General features: G+C 38.5%; 1 protein-coding gene across 1 annotated transcript in view; it reads right to left on the bottom strand.

The window, feature by feature from the left end:
* The window catches only part of kif26ab (kinesin family member 26Ab), a 106,271-nt gene that overhangs the window by 41,041 nt on the left and 44,315 nt on the right, over positions 1–20,915 (bottom strand). Inside the window, exon 4 of the mRNA XM_067366787.1 lies at positions 13,813–13,979. Coding sequence (XP_067222888.1) covers positions 13,813–13,979 — 167 coding nt within the window. The remainder of the gene's footprint in view (positions 1–13,812; positions 13,980–20,915) is intronic.

Here is a 20,915-nt window from a genome sequence, read left to right as displayed (position 1 = left end):
ACTGTGCAAAGTACAGTGCTAAAGCAATTAAGAATCAATCCTCGTTACACTGCCGCACCGTGGGAAGCATGAAAGCAGCTACAGCCTCTATTATGTGCAAAGTGCTTGCATGTAATTCCAACCACCAGGTATGTATTTTCATACAATATACAAGAGATTAACTAGAATCTCAGTTCAAAAAATACTTTTAAAGAACCCGAAGGCCTGCAAACATCACTTTGACATGTAAAGATGACCCCCAGGCAATGAGGCACATGGAATTTGATTGATTTGACAGTATTTATTTCCATATTGTTGCAACAAACATCAGCTCTCCTACAGACCCATGTCTATTGAGCCCATAGACATGATTCAGCAGATTCATGCTCTCTGGGGGACTCGCTGATGCCTGCCGCTCTTCCTGTGGTGACTGTATGCGAGTGGGCTGGCTAGTCTTCCTGACACAGCCGTTTTCATGCTTTTCCCTGAGCTGTCACAGACTCCCACTGTAAGCATGAAAAACACCAACTGTTTGCTGCATACATCCTTGTTTATTCAGGATAAAAGTTTAGGTGGGTGCTATACTAGGACCACTTTACATAATTGTCCCCAAAACCGGTATATGTTGCCATGTTCTGTATCTTCTGTTCTGCCCTGTTCCACAGTTCAAATTCAATTTGAGCCATTTTATAACTGGAATTAATCTATCCTGGGTGACCCAATAAAAATAAAGGATCTGTATCGGTTGCCTCAAATCACATTTGGACCCAACCAGGGATGCTTACCGCATTGTTCACAGTGCATTAGCTAGTGTTAACAAATACATCTCTTGATTTTAAGAATGTATAAGTAAATGCTGAAATCACAACACTATCTCACAACCAGTTTGTACGTATTTTACGAGGTGGCTAATTCGTATGAATTCGTACGACCTCACTCGTCATTTGTCTAAACCCCAGTGATGGGTAAGTTTAGGGGCGGGGTTAAGGGTAGGTCATTTGTACGAATTTATACGAATTTGGCAACTCGTCAAATACGTACAATTTAGCAAAAAACATACTAATTCGTACGAGTGAGGTTGTACGAATTCGCCACCTCGTAAAATCGAACAAATTTCTATGAGATCGGGTTGGAAATCAACATTAAAGGTGCTAAAGAGGATGTTTTGATTTATACATTTTTGCAATATTACTTGAAACTGTCTTTACTAACTGATAAAAGACTATTTATTAGGTGCACTGAAAGGAATAATATTAATATACATCATCTGTGCATGAGGTAGGGCCTTAAAAACATCAGCCAATCGTTTACGTGATCATCGCGTTCCTTGTGAGAGACGTGCGCGGCTGCGCGCTCCAGTAACTTTCCACACTCTACAGGCGCCGCATGCAATGTTTTTGTCAGGAGACAGGAGTAACAACTGCAGATTATGAGTTACCTGCGGTGAGACATAATGAATCCACTAACACGACACAGCGAATGCCGGTGGTAAACAAACACTCGTGTTCCAATACTCGTGCACGTGTTTTGGGAGGCGTTCCCTCGAAATGAGCTGTTCAAAAACTCACTAACAGTCTTTGGTTTCTCAGACAACGAAAAGATCCTCTGTATCACCTTTAACAAAGATTAATAAATGCTGTAGAAGTGCAGTTCATTATTAGTTCATGTTAACTAATGTAGTTAACTAACTAACGAACCTTATTGTAAAGTGTTACCGAAATCTTTTGTAACATTATAAACATACTAATGCCAGAAGTAAACAAATTTTTCTCAGTTGACTACTAGTGATCTGATCTTCCAAGACAGATGTCAATACCAGGTGTAAACGGGGTCCAGATGTCCTGCAATTGGTCAGTAAACTGAGGTTTGAACGCTGTTGTATCATGTGAGGACATTTCATCCTGAGAAACACAGATGTGCAAAAAGCTGTTCACATAGCTGGTGATGTTCTGATGAGGAGACACACTCTTCACAGGATTTAGTTATTTGGTTGTCTAGATTCCGTAAATGAATCACTGTCACTACACTTTTAAACAGAGTGGAAACATACAGTTAACAGAAACGAATTTGTGTAGAACGAATGCAGAAAGCTTCAAGATTGTGACATGAGAGAGAATCCATTGTGATGCTAAAACGCTGACAGTACATTTGTTTCACAAGTGCTTCAAAGGTGAGTCTGCCTCCATTCAGACAAAACAAAGAAGCTTTAGTGTTCTTCATGTTTTCTCGAAGGTGATAATCACCCCAGTGAGAACTGTTTGGGCTGAGAGACTCACAAAATGGGGGTTATTCACACAACCTGGGGGTGTGTAAAAAGCAGGAAGATCTGGGGAATAATGGAGAGAGTGGGTGGGAGACATTCAACAGAGGTGGTCGCAGGTTACAGGGGAGTGATTTTAAGTGGTGACATCTTGTAAAGGTGTGGGGGGTGAACACAGGACAGAAGACACAGGACCACCGTCTTGACAAGAACCACTACTTGCTGTTTCATTATATTTCAGTGTTATTTTGTTCTAGATACTTTTATATTCTGTACATCTATGTGTATGTGTGCATGTATGTATAATATTACTAATGCTTTGGAAATGGAAAACTTTTTTTTTTTTCTTTTTTTACTATATACCAATAAAGCTGAAGGCTACCCTTGGGTTGTATCTATATTTCCTGTATGTGAATCTCACGAAACCTGTCAAGAGCATATTCAGGCAATTTTTCATACCAAAATCAAAATAACCCCTAATAGTATATGGAATTCTAATATAAAATAGTGTTGTCAAAAGTACTGACCACGATACCAAGGTACTGAAATTTTAAAAATGTGACGCTAAGTGCTGTTGAGCGGATTCGTAAATACCTCTGATTGGCCATTGTGTTCATGCACTCATCAGCTTTGCCTGTGATTGGCTACAATGATCAAAGCTTAAAAAACATGTTGTAAATAGTCATCAATGAAGCTCTTCATCGAGTGCTTACACAGATACACACAGGAGCGTTTGAAAGCAGGCATCTACCAGCGGACTGGTCCTGCTTTAAAACGCTGCCGCTCCCACTTTCAGAACGCTTTCAAATTCAACAGCACTCACAGCATCACATTTTTTAAATTTCAGTACTGACTTGGTATCTTGGTTTGTACTTTTGACAACACTAATATAAAATTAACCATATTCTGGGAAATCATTTTGATGACACATAAGCACATCTCCTCCAATTCTCTTTAACTGTTTATTCTATTTTCTTTCTCATTTCATTTAAATTGTACCTTGATTAAAGAAAAAAAAAAGCACTAAAAGGGGATGTACACTAAAAAGGATGATGGCATTAAAGAGCTGTTCACAGAAAACCTTGGGGTGTTTGTGGATCAGTCCATTTGAACACATCAATACTTCAGTCCAAAACCCCTGAGGACAGGAAGTGGGCTTGGCTTGAGCAGATCCCTGGGGCTGCTGGCCTAGAGTGATAGATCCATCAACACCTCCATCATCCACCCTCACCACCCAAAACCCAAAACCACACACCAGAACATCTCACGGCCCACCGCAGGCTCTTCACACCTGGACACTCTGCCCAGAGTACCCCCCTCCTTCCCAGCCTCAGCTCCATGACCATCACACACACACTTACAGACAAACTCAAGCTTGACCGCGTGATTAGGAGTGGAGACCAGCAGCTGGAGGTTCAGCCAGAGTAAATAAACGCCACGGTAAAACAACAAGGCACACAGCACTGTCAACAAAACAGATCCTACCACAGCTGAAGTCAACAATAAAGGAAAATACACTACTTCTTTAAAAAACAAAAACTCATGGAGAAGCATTTGCTAAACCTGATTCATTTGAGAAATATTGAATTCATTGATTCCTTCAGAATGAAGCAGTTTAAATACAATTATTTGATTCATTTGAGTCATTGCTAAAAAAAATAAAGTCATGAGGGGTATTAGCACTACCTAGATCAATTGAGAAACAGAGAATTCACTCAACCAGGTGAAAAACAATTCACAAATTAATTTGATGAATCACTCTAAGGTTTTGACAGAAGTTTTGTAGTAAATCATTCATGCTTTGCAAACTGGTTCAAGTGAATCATTAAAAAAAATGTTCTGCAAGACTCTAAAGAACCATCAATACTCAGTTTACACCAGCGATTTTGACGGAAGTCAGAAAATAATGTGAAGTCGAAAACTTTTTTCTTATATGGTGACTTACTTCAGTTTCATGGTGCCGCTCCAGTTACTTTCCTCCACAGTCCATGGTTTTCTCTCCCTCCAGCTGGGAGTGTTGGTGTGGGGCATTAGTCCGAGTCTGCCCACCATGAGTGGCTATGTGTTTGGCTACACTTCACTGCCTACCAGCTCACTGCATCAGTGTTTTCCAAGTAACTTCACATTGGTGTGTTCACCACTATCAGCCTTGACTGAAGTGCTCCTATTTCCCCGCTCCCGTCACTCAGCTGCGCAGCAGGGCCCGGCTCCGCTCCAGGGCCCCGACCACTCAGCATTAATCTGTTTTCCCAATTTGTCCCTGTCAGGGATTAGTGCTGTCACTCAAAAACAGCTATCCACATGGATCATTTGCCTGTTTCTTTCTCCTCTGCTGTTTTCCTCTGTGTACTTTCTCTATCTCTCCATCTCTCTGCCCCTCCTGGATCTCTTTTTCGCTGTAATCCTCCGCTGTGATGGGTGGCCTACGGAGCCGACGTTATCAGCTTTAACCGGGAGCTGTTGTGACTGTGTGTAAGAACTCTCAACAACCCCTCTCTTCTCTTTCACTCACCTCTCTGCTCCAGTCAACCATCCCCCATGTCACCATCCCATCACCTCCATTAGAGCCCCGCCCCCTTGTCCCACCCATCAGAAGACCGCTGTCCACATTAGCATTGACACAGCATGTGGGTGGAAAGGTGAATGGCATCCCCCTGTTTACGACTCTTGGGATGCTTTATCATTATTGCCCCACTACAGCAGGCGAAGGAAGCAAATCTTCTGAACAATGACATTAAACTGATGCATTTATGTACCTAATTGACTTTAAATTGGAGCACACAGTGAGAACTCAAGAATTAGGAGCAATGCTAGTCGTAAAGTGTTACCCAAAGGGGTACCCAATTGCATAAACTGACCTTTCATTACAAGAGGAATAATTGTTTAATGTCTACTAACTTATGCGCACTTAGCCACTCATGAAGGTTACTTAAAAGCTTTGAAGTCTATACACATGCAAAACAAAGGCCAAATGGAAGATATTTAAAGGCATGTTCAGTAGTCTGGTGCTAATTTTACAAAGTTTTACAGGAAGATTAATCTGAATGGTGTACACTTACACGAGATGAAGACTGAACTCATAACAGTTTTCTTCACACCCTGATTTCATCCAAGATGTTTTTTGTTCTTTCTTCAGTCGAAAAGAAATTAAGGTTTTAAGGAAAACATTCCAGCATTCCAGGAATAAGGGTCTTATCTAGTGAAATGGTCTGTCATTTTCAAAATTATTTAATATATATATATATATATATACGTTTTAACCACAAATGCTCATCTTGCACTGCTCTGTGATGCACCATCCATTACGTAATCACATTGGAAAGGTCTCGCAGGATGTAGGCGGAAGTACTGCGATAAGGCGAAAAACTCCATCTCTTTTTCTCCTCCAACTTCAAAATTGTCAGACATCGTTGTTTATACCTTTTTTGTAAAGGGTGTTTGACTTAGTCTTTGGACGTTCGCTTTGTAGACACTGGATCAGTACTTCTGCCTACGTCATGCATGTCATTTCCAACATGATTACAGCATCGGAGAGTATATAAATTTTTATTGCTCATCTGGGATCATGTAGAGTCCTTTGAAGCTGCATTTATACTGCAATTTGGACCTTCAACCCGTTCTGAAGTCCACTATATGGAGAAAAATCCTGGTATGTTTTCCTCAAAAACCTTAATTTCTTTTCAACTGAAGAAAGAAAGACATGAACATATTGGATGACATGGGGGTGAGTAAATTATCAGGAAATTTTAATTCCGGTGAACTAATCCTTTAATTGTGTATCGTGTTCAAACACCCTCAATGTATTTTGCCATTTTTAAATCAGTGCAGTGTTTCACTAAATGTTAGAGAATACTCTCACTCATTGGCTTTGTACTATAGATACTCTTGTGGTGTAGTGTTGGTTATGCAAAGAGTGAAAATTAGACACACTTTCTATTGCACTTTCCCAATGGAGACAATGGGAGACTCAGTATCCATTATCAAATCTCGGTGTAAATAACAAAACTCAGAGACGATCATGCTTGAACCATGTTGATAGATATATATCTAGAATAGATAGTACATTTTAACATTTGACTATTTTAACATTATTCAATAATTTTTTTAGTTACAGAAAAGTATAACATCAGATCCTTTATGTATTTGTTACCAATCTATTCTAGATGGAACGACTGTGAACTAGTGCCTAGGAAAGCAATTCAGATGTGGCATAAAAATAAATGTCATTTCGTAGTTCACGCCTCTCTTTTATCCTCAACTGGCAATGATGTTTATTCAAGGCACAGCATAAACATCCCATGAATTAACTTCCCTTTGTTTCTATGGTTACTCCCCAAGACCAGCTCAACAAAGCACTTCGGCTACTCAACTTGTCTGGAGAAAGTCTGGATTGTTGTACATGTAATTACGGTGGAATGTTTACTTCAATCATAGTCATTACTGTTCAAGCTCACCTGGACAGGCAACTGAAAATGAGTGCTAGGCCATAAAAAATGTTTAACTGTGTGTTGTGCTCAATGCCACTGCAAGTCCACATACCGCTAAACAGCTGTGCCTCTCACATGCTGACCTGCATACATGCATGTACAAGCATAAACCCTCCATTTACACACACCTTGAAAATGCAACCCTAAACTTGGACTGGGTGGTCAGCTAATGAGTTAAGGGCAGCACTTTAAAAGGAATGAATTTTAGCACAATGTCTATATCGCATGTGAATAAGTATCACATGTAGACAGTGAAAGCAGCGCTGCTTATAACAACAGAAGCAGTCTTGTCACGTCACAATGCACCACTCACTTCCAGTGTAGACAAAGTGCAACAGCTACTGTTAAACTATTAGCATGCTAAAGCACAGCATGCTATCAGCATGCTACAACCCTCTCAGAGGAGTGCTTTTGTCACAAATTTGCAGTCTTGAACAACACATTTCTTACAGTAAAAGGCATTTAACACTGTCATCCATACACATGTAGAGCACTGAGAAACATGCCAACACAGGCTCAATGACTGCATCTGTGAGATTATTGTATATGTTGTGTTCCATGCTATACATAAGTGATAGCTATTAAAACTAACTAAATTAATGAAACAAAAAGATTTTTTTTTTTTTGTCTCTATACCCGGTGTTATTTCTTACATTCCAGAAGGAACATATTACTTCAGTGCTAAAAGGAGCAGCTAAAGGTTTAGCTAAAAAGCTTATTTTAACATGTGAAACCAAAATCCTGTGTGACTGGTTGTGAAGTAAATCACTTCTGATTAGTCAACAACATGCTGCTGTGGCAGACAATTTTATTTTTTATATCCCCAGAGTGAGTCCATATTGCCAAGAATTAGACTAATGATTCAAGGCTTCTGCAACTTCTGTAACACAGTGTTCAAAGAGCCTAAACCTTCAGTAAAAGTCTTGTATTTGGCACTTTCCATTTTAAAACCCACACATATACACACACAAACTCTTTTAGCATTCATTGCACATTTTATACCCACATGGACAGTCACTCTGATCTCTAGACAGACAAATCTCTCAACCTCATTTTCTTTCCCTTTGTCTCATCTCCTTTGGAGTCAATAGAGCATGTGGACGTCTAAAACAGTCATATCCTTTTAATCAGTTATACCCCAACTCCCACCTAGCAAAAGCTCAGATGATTCACTCACATGACCCTGCACATGATGCTCAGTACCATTTCATCTCACGGAGCACTGAGTTGGAATAGCCAAGCACACCAGGCTGTTGAGTGTGACAGGGCATCCTAAAGCTCTGGGAAGCTCTTTGGGCCCTGTGTCTGTATTCATTACAGGAGCCAGCTAGTATGTCAATACACTAATCATATGCTCCGTCACTCTGGAGCATATGCCGAGAATGGGGGTTAGGGAAAAGTCAACTCTTCAGCCATGCGTCTGATCTACCCGTCGTCTGCTTCTATTTTCTCGATAGATACTCACTAATATTTACACAGTACCATCTGAATAAAAGAAAGTTAAATCACCTTACCACAGCCAAAGAAGCCTTACAAAAGGATTGTAGCAGTAGCATGGTTCAGCAATGGTACCGTGTCTAATATCACAGTACTTACCGATTGCCTTACTCATAGATCAATGAATTTACTTTAAAAGTACTATGGGACCATTATGGTAGTGTCCATTTCCATAATAGGTTTAACGTAATACCATAATAGATTTTTTGGGGATGAAAGGTGAGATGCTGATATTGTAAGGCAACATTTTGCACTCAAGAAGAAACTAAGATAACACACAGATAAGCATTAAAAGTACACAAACTGCACCCAAGAAACATTGCGATTGGATCACTACCATATTCAGAGGTGGTCAGAGATGGGTTCTGACCACTGCTATTCTGAAAAATTCATTGGAATCAAATGCATAAGATAATAACACTGAATGGATGACTGGAAACAGATTTACTTTGTCCCCCATCGCTTGCCTTTCTGCTGTGCAACTCTAATTGCACTCTAATGAACATTTCACCTACAAGAGAATCCAGCCTCCTGCTTGTTGTACAAGCAGTTTAAAGGCCCAGTGTGCACTAGAGGAATAACTGCAGGTCTGGATGTTCACTACTAGCTCTTAATTTAAATGTAGAAGTTCGATAATGACTCCTTTAGAGGATACCCCTCATTAATTTTTTTGGCAGGCCTGAAAGCAAGGTTGCACTGGCATATTTAATTCTGCATGATCTGATTAGGTCAAATATCTTTGAAGGGAAAGGTGTTGGAAAGTCTTAATAAATTTCTAAGGTGTTATTAAAATTGTATCGTCTTGTTTTAAAATAAATAGCAATAAATCATTTGTTTCACTTAATAAACCATGTAGTTAAATCAACTACATTTATTACTTTTTATAGTAAACTTACAATGATGCAAATTTATGTCAGACTGCATCTAGTCAAAGTCTCTAGGGCAAATCATGCTACAGAATGAGAATTATAATTTCTACGACTATACATAAGCACAGCTATACGATACATGTATAAGTGGATTGCCTATGCCTTATAAAGTCCCTGATCTAGTGCAGTTATTTAATTTCTCTGTCCTTGGTTATTAATTTAATGACGGTTAGAAAATTAGTGGCTGTTATTAAAGGAATAGTTACCCCAAAATTAAAATTCTGTCATCATTTACTCACCCCGAGTTGTTCCAAATATGTATGAATGTATTTGTTCTGCTGAACACAAAGGAAGATATTTGGAAGAATGTCAGTAACAAAACAGATCTATGGTAGTAAATGTGGGGCGCGATTTGTTCGGTTATAGACATTCTTCCAAATATCTTCCTTTGTGTTCAGCAGAACAAATACATTTATACAGATTTGGAAGTACTTGTGGGTGAGTAAATGAGGACAGAATTTTCATTTTTGGATGAACTATCCTTTTAACATAGTTATGTACAGTATGTCCTTGTCTTGGAACCAGTAAGGATTCTAGGGTGTCCAAAATGATAACTGACCTCTATCCTAACCATAACAATATAATTTTGGCAGGCACTACTATTTTCAATGAAATAAGAGGTGGTACCTAACATAATTTCCTACCACTTCTGTTCATCCACCCAGAAGTTTAAATTAAGAGGCAAAACAAATCTATTTTCTCTCTCTCTTCCTCATCTTTCTCTTTCTGTGACACAACAGCCTCCCTGCATATCCGCTTCTTTTGAGATCAACTCCAAAGAAAACAGACAAGCAATTATTAATCAGACCGCAAAAATTAACCTTGTCCTACATGGGGTCACATCTGTCTGTTGTCTCAGAATGACCTGGAAGTGCTCGGGCAGGTGGCAGCATCCCAAGCGGATCTAAAAACTCAGCAGCCGTCATTCTCCACAAAGGGAGAGGCCCCTGATCACTCTTTAATGTCCCATGCTGTCACTTGGCTTGAGAAATATGTCAAATGTGTTTTCCAGGAAGCATTCCAGAAACATTCCTGTCACCACTCCTTTCCACGTACCAGTGGAACTAAAAAACTAATACACAGACTAAGAAAAGACATGAATGCATGTTCCTAAAATCATTCTATCAGTGCTCTAGTAGACACTTTAATCCAAAGCAACTTTAAAGGTGCAATATGTAAGAATTTTGCAGTAAAATATCCAAAAACCACTAGGCCAGTGTTTTATATTTTGTTCACCTGAGTACTTACAATATCCCAAATGTTTGTAAATCGTTAGAAAAGTGCAATTTTAACCAAGACTCTGGGACGTGTGAGGAGTCGCCTGTCGATAGCGTCATACCCGTGTTACCCTCGGTTTCTGGTTTTATTTTGTAGAAACCATGGAAACACCAAAGACGCTTTAATATTTACATGTTTTAATAGACAAGGAACAACTGTTTTGATATATTTATAGACAGAAAACTAATTATTGTTATATAACTCAATGTTTATTGTTTAAATCTAATTTTCTTGATTTTTTGCGAGTACCATGCTTTACCATGCCTCAGAGAAAAACACTGTTTTGTGAAGTAGCTAACAGATGCAGCTTTATTTTAGTAACAGTAATACAGCATTTTCTCCTTCATACAATAAATTTTAAAATGAATTGCATGCCATTTATCAACACAAGCCATCCAGCATTTAATATGATATTCTAAAATTGATCTATCTTACTGCAGTGTGCAACAGTGTCTCACAGCAGCCACCGAGCGAACGCACAGAGTAATGTTATAACATCATTTTCAACACACTCAAATGTATCTAATATGATAAACAGAGGTGTGTTACCTCTAACGCTTGACCGGAAAAGCGGAAGCAGCGCCAGCGAATATGGCATAATAAAAGTTCCGCTGCTTGCGGCGTGTGTTGCGCAATCGCTCCAGCAGCCTCATTTAGTTCCAACGACACTCGGTCCTGCTCTGCTCTGCTTCCTGCCTCATCCATGAACATGATTTCTTCCGAGTCCTATCCCAATTATTTCCACCAGCTGTGATGTGAAGACCACATGTCCCAAGATTCCTTGCTCAAACTTGGCATCATCAAGCTACACCTTTGAATAGGCCTTTAGTGACCTCTAGCAGACAGAAAATTTTACATATTGCACCTTTAAGTACACTTACTACTGGGGCAATCCTCCTGGAGCAACCTAGGGTTAGGTGCCTTTCTCAAGAAAGCAGTCCCCCAGGTTGCCTATACCTACTATGCCATATTATACTATACCACATTATACTAAGTCCAAAGTCTTAATTCAAATATCCAGAAGTAGTTAAAGGTATGCTATGTAACTTTTGTCCCTCTAGCGGTTAAAAAACTAACTCTAACTTAAAACTTTTGCGAAAGAACATTGTTTTGGTTGTGCTTCACCTATGTGTGACTGTGCGGATGAATATGACCCTTCACAATACATGATGCTTAACAATAAACTCTGTTATAGAGCTATATATGGCAATATATCTGTTCAATAAAATACTTTGCTCACCTGTTGAGTAATAAAAACCACATTGCTTTTAGAACATTTCAAATCCTCAGTTCTCACCATCTGTTGATTCTTGTTTCATTACGAGCTTTGTCGTGTTCTCTTTTTGCCAGTACTCACCTCTGTTTGGTCATTTTTTTAAGTCCTAACCAGACCCAGACACGACGTGACATGCAATAAAAGGTATCTTTTCCATAATTTGTCCAAATCAGCCGTGACGCTGACACGAATGATAATCTCAGGTAATGTTTACGTGCTTTATTTAATGTTAAAAGCGTGTAATGTGACTTTAAATATAATTTTGTGTCCTTTATAGCCATGCTGAAAGCATCAATGGACAATTCACCACAGATCTCCGAAATACATAAAAGGAAATGAACTGTCAACTCGTTGTGGACAGACAAGTGTATTCTATGACAAAAAATGATTCAATAACTCAGTATCTTATTTTAATAACGTTAAAATGGTGCAATATTCATGAATTTGATTATGTACTTATCCATTTACAAGCCCGATTCCAAAAAAGTTGGGACACTGTACAAATTGTGAATAAAAACAGAATTCAATGATGTGGAAGTTTCAAATTTCAATATTTTGTATTCAGAATACAAAATAGATGACATATTAACGTTTAAACTGAGAAAATGTATAATTTTAAGGGAAAAATAAGTTTTAAATTTTAAATTTCATGGCATCAACACATCTCAAAAAAGTTGGGACAAGGCCATGTTTACCACTGTGTGGCATCCCCTCTTCTTTTTATAACAGTCTACAAACGTCTGGGGACTGAGGAGACAAGTTGCTCAAGTTTAGGAATAGGGATGTTGTCCCATTCTTGTCTCATACAGGCTTCTAGTTGCTCAACTGTCTTAGGTCTTCTTTGTCACATCTTCCTCTTTATGATGCACCAAATGTTTTCTATGGGTGAAAGATCTGAACTGCAGGCTGGCCATTTCAGTACCCGGATCCTTCTTCTACACAGCCATGATGTTGTAATTGATGCAGTATGTGGTCTGGCATTGTCATGTTGGAAAATGCAAGGTCTTCCCTGAAAGAGACGACGTCTGGATGGGAGCATATGTTGTTCTAGAACTTGGATATACCTTTCAGCATTGATGGTGCCTTTCCAGATGTGTAAGCTGCCCATGTCACACGCACTCATGCAACCCCATACCATCAGAGATGCAGGCTTCTGAACTGAGCGCTGATAACAACTTGGGTTGTCCCTGTCCTCTTTAGTCCGGATGACATACCGTCCCAGTTTTCCAAAAAGAACTTCAAATTTTGATTCGTCTGACCACAGAACAGTTTTCCACTCTGCCACAGTCCATTTTAAATGAGCCTTGGCCCAAAGAAAATGCCTGCGCTTCTGGATCATGTTTAGATATGGCTTCTTTTTTGACCTATAGAGTTTTAGCCGGCAACGACGAATGACACGGTAGATTGTGTTCATTGTGTTCATACTTTCAAATGTTTTTTGAAAGTATTCCTGAGCCCATGTTGTGATTTCCATTACAGTAGCATTCCTGTATGTGATGCAGTGCCGTCTAAGGGCCCGAAGATCACGGGCATCCAGTATGGTTTTCCGGCCTTGACCCTTACGCAAAGAAATTGTTCAAAATTTTCTGGATCTTTGGATGATATTATGTACTGTAGATGATGATAACTTTAAACTCTTTGCAATTTTTCTCTGAGAAACTCCTTTCTGATATTGCTCCACTATTTTTCGCCGCAGCATTGGGGGAATTGGTGATTCTCTGCCCATCTTGACTTCTGAGAGGCTCTTTTTATACCCAATCATGTTGCCAATTGACCTAATATGTTGCAAATTGGTCCTCCAGCTGTTCCATATATGTACATTTAACTTTTCCGGCCTCTTATTGCTACCTGTCCCAACTTTTTTGGAATGTGTAGCTCTCATGAAATCCAACATGAGCCAATATTTGGCATGACATTTCAAAATGTATCACTTTCAACATTTGATATGCTATCTATATTCTATTGTGAATAAAATATAAGTTTATGAGATTTGTAAATTATTGCATTCCTTTTTTATTCACAATTTGTACAGTGTCCCAACTTTTTTGGAATCGGGTTTGTATTTGAGGGCCCATTAAGTGATTTATGGTAAATGTGTTTTCTTACCTGATGAAGAAGGATGCCGCAGCTGAAGTGGGATGGTCGGAGCAAGAGGGCACAGCCTGGCCAACCTGAACCTGACTTCTCTGTCTGGAAGGAGTTAAGGACACTCTGGAGATGGTGTTGTCTGAAGGCCATTCGCTCTGCTCTGCTTGACCCACGAGGCCTTGTGTCTGCGGTGGGAAGAAGCAGGTTAGAAGGTGATTAAAACATTGAAACTCAAAAATAAGACACTAAATTACCCTCTTACACAGTTCCAAGTATGCTACGCCTAGGCTACAGAGGATCACACCTTCCAGAAGAAACAGACAGCAAGTCCTTACAAGGAGCAAGAGGCAGTTCCCTTACAAATTATGTTTCAAAGGTCACATATAAAAAGGAGGTGGTAACGATTACTCGCATGCATTTATCATAAAGTACATAATTAGCCACCAGGGAGGAACATTCATCTCTGTACTGAGATTAGACAGGTTCACAGGAAATGTGAAATCCTTAGAAAGAACAATCTGGAGGTTGTCAATCCCAACGTGTGTCCACCAGGTCTCTCATAACCCAAGGCAATATAGGCACATCTTCCTCTGCTCTCGAGAAAGAGGCCAGGTCAAGAAACATATTTTCTGTCGGTGTCCACACAAAAGCTCAGTGAAGGGATAGCAAGTGGGCAACATGAAGTGAACAGAGCAAATTCTAGGAATCAACTATACATTCTGACATTTAAAATGCTGTTACATAATTCTTGCATGGAGTCTGTGAGGAATTGCTTTTTCACAGATAAGGAACAGAGTTTCCCAGAGCTCTTTTGCAGCTTGTTAAATATCCCTGCACTGGAACCCATTCACTCAGGGATGTTTTCATTATTTTACCAAAGTCACTCTTTGTCTCCAAGGCCAGTGAGTAACTAAGTAGCTTAAACCCACAATCAATATGATCTGTCAAGTGCTTGTTTTGAATGTAGGCAGTGTGCTAAAAGGCTTCAGGTAAGGTTGGGCCATTTCCCAGAGACTATCATGAGTTAAACATGTTGAGCAATAGACAACCATGGCTTTAGCATGGCATGTCGCCTACGTTTTGGGGGTTTTGCATAATGGCTGGATTTGTGTTTGCTCTGGATTCATGTCTAGCAACTAAAATAACATAATTAACAATCTTTTCATGAAGCATATGCTATCCAGTGCGTGATGTGTCAACATAACTCTGACAGGAGAACTATTTATATGCCTAGGATGACATATGAGCTCCATTCATCACAAACCCTTCAGACACATGGAAGGATTACACACATGAGACAGAGTACAACAAGCAGCATCCATTTTGAGATGTTTCTAGTCTGCACTTTGTTGAACTGTGACATTTGGTTGAATAATTACAATTACATAAGCTTCAACTTATTTGAGGGTTGGGGGATTCTAAACAAAGCACAGAAAAAAACAGATTTGTTTTATTTGAGTTGTTTATGTCTGTTTATTCAGATGCTTCAGTTTTGTGTTTATGTCTATAATTGCTTTCTGTTTAATAATTATGTCTGTCAGTTCTGTTGTAGAACTGGCAAATGTGTTGTTTAAAATGACAAATTCATGCGGACATGACTTAAAGTCACATTGAACAGGAAGTTGCTATTGACTTTATTTCAGTAATGTGGTATTTTCTGAGTGAAACAGATTATTGAGTGATAAAAATAGAGGGCGTGGCTTGTTTTTTCATGCTGGGAATTCATTGGATCTAGAACAGCGGGCATTCCATTCATCTGTTCCATTCTACCCATATTGTCAAATTGATGTCATTAGAGAAGAAAGGCCATTCTAGAGAAGAACATTTTCAGATTTTGATCAAATATTACAAAGACAAAAAACAGACAAAATGGGTCCCACTTTATATTAGGTGGCTTTAACTACTATGTACTTAGATTTAAATTAATCATTTGATACAATGAATACACTGAACTTATCTACATACATGTTTTTACATTGTACTTATATTTAAAAAAAAAAATACCTGCATGTAATTGCATCTGTAATTATTTATAATTACCCTGTTGACCCATCCCTTACACATTAACCCATGCTTTAACTTACCCATACCACAAAACCTGTCCCTAACCTAACCCGTATCCACTTCAATAGCAGCAAAAGTGTTTTGCAATACAATATGAACATAATAAGTACATTCTACTTATTTTTTGATGTAAGTACATAGTAGTTAAGGCCACCTAATATAAAGTGGGACCAAAAATTTGCATGGATTAATTGTTCACCGCAAGACTAGTAATGTGCACTTACAAAGTAAACGGGCAATTTGGATTTCATGCCAACTTCAAATTTGTTTTCTGTGAGTGTTCTGTTGAGCTGTTCCTGCCACTTTTTACTGTGAGCTGTTTTACAGTTTCCAGGTTTTTATGTCTGTAAGAAGTCAGGACGGGCTTAGAAGAATTTAGCACTCATGCATTCATCAACAAAACATCATGCTGGATCTGTGACATGATAAAGTCATATCACAACGCATGGCATTCCGATTTCAGATGAGCCGTGATAAATCAAAACAACGTCACACTGACAGCGAATGGTGCCTATCTGGACAGGACGGTAATCCCCCACATACAGATAAAGAAGAAACGAGTGTCAGATTTCACATCAACAGGATGTTTAAGGGGCTACACAGTCGGAGCGAGACCGAATTGGGACACACAAACACAGACATTAGACACACATTCACAAACACACACACACTGAAGCAGCTGTCAAAAAACCCACTATGGGTTTTTGAGGACTTAAGCCCTCCAGTCAAGCTGTTTTCATGAGTGTCAGACACAGAGCACGAGGTGCGCATACTATATCCCCAGGTCGGGTCATTAAAGTACAGCTGCAGAGAGCTCCCAGCACTCGATAAAATCAGGTATTCTCTTTATGCTACACCCTACACCCTGTCTACACCCAACCAGAGTCCAGAAAATCCAACTATTCACATCTCCTTCCGAATGTCTGTGTCTTTCCCTTTCCTTTCTGAAAAGGAGCGGCATAATTTCTCTCTCTTTCTCAATCCCCTTCTTTTTATGGCTCAGAGGGAGGTAGATCACAGTCTGTTCACGCAGCTTAAGGATTCCTGGTTTTGGGTTCCCAGTAGGCCAGTAGGTCATTCCAGCCTATCTGAAGCCCACGTGGAAAATCCCACCTCGATATGCTCTAATAATTTTATCTGCCAGCTCGAGTAAAGAGCAATAAAGCTGACAGTAACATGCTCTCAAGGCAGTTTTTCTTTCTCTTTTTAAATATGCTACTTATCAAGATTATATTTTTTTTTTCACAGAATGCTCTAAGAAGCATAAAAATACTTCACTGTGCTTATTGCAATGAATTCTGGAACTGTCTTCACTGAAAATGATAAATGTGATACTGTCTTAGAATTTAGCAAAATCAAGACTGAACTGTCGTTTTGGTGCACCCAACATGTCGGAAGTGCCGCTATGATGTGTAAAAACATGAAAATTATATACACTTTCTTAAGTGTGTGTCTGTATGTGTTTTTATACCTCTATATAAACAAGTATTATGATGGTAGCACATTGGTATTATCAGGTAAATACCATGGTACTTGAATATTGTAATCACTTGTTACCATGTATCATGATATTTATCTAGGTAACCAAAGGAATGCAATGGTATTAACATAGTATGTGTTATTAACATACACTCAGAAAAAAATATTTTACTATACTGTGCAGTTTATTTAAAAAATCATTTTAATTTAACACCATTGTATTAGGTTTCTCATTCAAACACAATTGCATTGTGTTAAACTGACTTGAAACAGTTGTGTTTTGGCTCAACTCAATATTTTCATTTCATGTTTCAATTAAAGTCCCCCTGTTGTGAAAATCAAGTTTTTAATGTTGTTTTTTTCATGTCTATCTGGTGTTTTTTTAAGACAAACCATATGCAAATTCATAAGTTAACACCATTGCTGAGTACATTCTCTTTAAAACTGCAGTAAAACAAAGACAGTCTCAAACCACGGTTTGAAATCGCTGGTGTTTCTGACATCACAAACTTTGTAACCAATCATGTCAATGTGCCAGCGGGCTTTAGTAAGGGAGTCTCAAAAGAAGGTTATCATGGTATATTTTTCTGTTGACATGAAAAATTGGGTCGATTTAGCAATATGGCGGGTATACGATGTTTATTACGATGTTAAGAGCTATATGTCTTCCTCCACTGACGCTCAAAGTGATTCTAAGGACTGTTAGAAGGCAGATGTCTCACTCATGAATGTGAACATGGTTTGTGTAACATTAGCAACACATCATTAGCTGTGTGATAACATAGCCAAGCAAAGCGCTAATCATACTAATTACCGTTATGTGTGCGACTTTGTAAAAAGCGATACCATAGTGCAGCATTTACCTCGGTAAGTTGACCCAGTGGATCTCATCTGAGCTTGTGCTAGTGAGTGGAGGCGGGGCTTATTATCATATTCATAGAGCCATGTATATTAAATGAGACAAGGGTGTAGAGTTACATTCAAGCTATTTTAAGGCATTAACATTTTTTTTTTTTACAGAAAAAATTTTTAAATATGTAATTTTGGTGATCAAAGATGAGTTTTAAGGAATAAAAGTATAGACTACAGGGGGACTTTAAATAGGCCAAAAATAACATTTGATGCTTGTTCAATTTACTTGAGTAAATTTAGTTAATCAAACATGATTCTTTTCAACCACTTTACTTAATCCATTTGAGTTGAGAGGTAGTTGTGTTAAAATAGCATTATAGAAACAGGATTTCCCCTTCCTATCATGCTTTGAACAACGCTGGATGGAAGAGTAAATGTTGAAATAAAATGTTATTTTATATCAAGATGAAAAAATTGGGAGACTTGTTAATGTTTAATGCTCTTTTATGTTTATATTTAAAAGAGTTTCTGGTATGTTAGTGTTTTTGGCGGTTGCCATTGTGGTGAAGTGTAGAGCATGTGCTTGGGGTGAGGACATGCTAACAACAATTAAAGTAATTTTAATAATAAAAAAACCCAACTATTTCGGCATGCCATGGATGTACAAAACCATCTTCTGGCTAACGCCTAACAATAAGAGTTTTTACAGAGTAAAGATTGAGTAAAGATTTTCTTGTTAGATAACATTTGGTTGTAAAAATTGCTCTTGAACGCATTCACTTTGATATTAATTTTAGGATAATTTAACATAACATTTTGGGACAAAATTAAGAATGTTAACTTAATTCAACTAAATAGCATTGAATTAACCTTATGTAATGAACTTAAGTTTACTGAAACAAACTATGTTAATTAAATGCAACATAACCCAGTTACGTGGAACCTGTTGACATAAAGAAATTAAATAAATCGAACGTATAATTTGGTAAAAAAAAAAACAAGAAAAAAAAAAAAACATGTGGTCTAAATATTTCAGGCATAGGTTTCAATCTGTACTTGACAGCTGTCAACTTCTACATCTTGTGTTGATGATGAATGCCCTGATTCTGCATCAACGTGCTCCTTGCCATTTGATGTTTCACTTCTTGCTTTTCAGGAATTCTCACCTGCTTCAAAAGTACTGATGTATCTTTACCCACTAGCACAGACATAAAAAACTACTTCACAGAAACACAAGGCCCCTCCAAAGACTTCCTGTCAGACTCAGTCCATCTCAATGGCTTTGTCTCCTCCTCTTTCCTCCTGCCGCTGTCATTTCTCCCCACAGAAATCAGATGAGTTAAATCTCTTTGCTCAAGGCTCTGCTGAAGTCCCATGCCTTATTGTCATTCCTCCAATCTAATGAAAGGAAGGAGCCTTTTCAAATTATACAAGGCACATCTTTGAACTAGGGGAAAACGTAGAGCTCAGAGCCATTCCTGTTCATGCACAAACTACATGTGCGAGTCGTGTGTTTGGGTAAGTACCGCAAGGCAGACGGCTTCTGTTGGTTTTTCAAGACGTACTGGGCCAGTTTTTTATCCAAGGCTTTTTGCTTTGTCTGTGCACAAGCACATGCTGGTTGCTAAAAGCTTCAGTGTCGGCTCACTCGCTGGAATAAAAGAACTTGTTGACATTAACGCAAAAAGGAAACGCACAGGCATCACTATTGTTAAACCTCCTTCGTCAATAGCAGCAACTGTTGACAGGAACAAAAAGGCTCTATTAGAGGCAACTGCAATAGATTGTAAAAGCAACATCAATACCACAAAAAGATGTGATATGTATTACAATTAGAAACCACTCTGATGCAGCAGAGACTCGGCTACGGAAGACAGACAGGAATAGTTGAGCTGGCCACCTGTGGTGGTGAGTTTTGTTTAGTTTAACACGCTGAAGCTGTACATTTATACAGCTTCAGCAGTCCACTGTGGAATGTAACAGTGCAGTAAGGCAGGCAGTCAATAAAACGCAGGAGTAATAAAATGAGCTCTTCAAACTGTCATTCTGCCAAACCTGCATTCTGGTGATCAATATAAGGCTGAGAGTAATGTATCAGACAGATGATAATCATGTGATATTCAGCCATTATGAGATTATTTGACATCAGTCAATAACCCTCCTTTAATTCTTATTTTATTGCTGCATATATATATATATATATATATATATATATATATATATATATATATATATATATATATATATATATACTACAGATCAAATTTTAGAAGTCGGAAAGTCTATACCCATCAAGGCTGCATTTATTTGACCAAAAATACAGTAATGACAGTAATATTAAGAACAATTATAGGCAAATATTTTGATTTGTTGGCATTTGATTTGTTTTCAGCATTATTACTCCAGTCTTCAGTGTCACATGACCCTTCAGAAATAGTTCTAATATGCTGATATGGTGCTCAAGTAACATTTCTTATTATCACAGTTGAAAAACGGTTGTGCGTCTTAATGTTTGTGACCCATGCTGGCAAAAAGAGTCAGAATGCGCAGAGGCTAATTTCGAGCTACAGGCAAAACAAGTGAAAATTGGTCGAAAATTAGTTCATTAAGCTCTCGTCTAGCAATCCCAATGCTCCAAATCGCAATTAACCATCTAAAAGTATCTTTATTTGTATGTTTTCTGAAAGGAGTACCTTTCCTTTGACTATGAAAATTGCAGTTTTTCT

This window comes from Chanodichthys erythropterus, chromosome 18, assembly GCF_024489055.1.
Source record: "Chanodichthys erythropterus isolate Z2021 chromosome 18, ASM2448905v1, whole genome shotgun sequence".
NCBI classification, from domain to species: Eukaryota; Metazoa; Chordata; class Actinopteri; order Cypriniformes; family Xenocyprididae; genus Chanodichthys; species Chanodichthys erythropterus.
The sequence above is the reverse complement of the archived record's forward strand: the minus strand, read 5'-3'. Positions and strand labels throughout refer to the sequence as shown.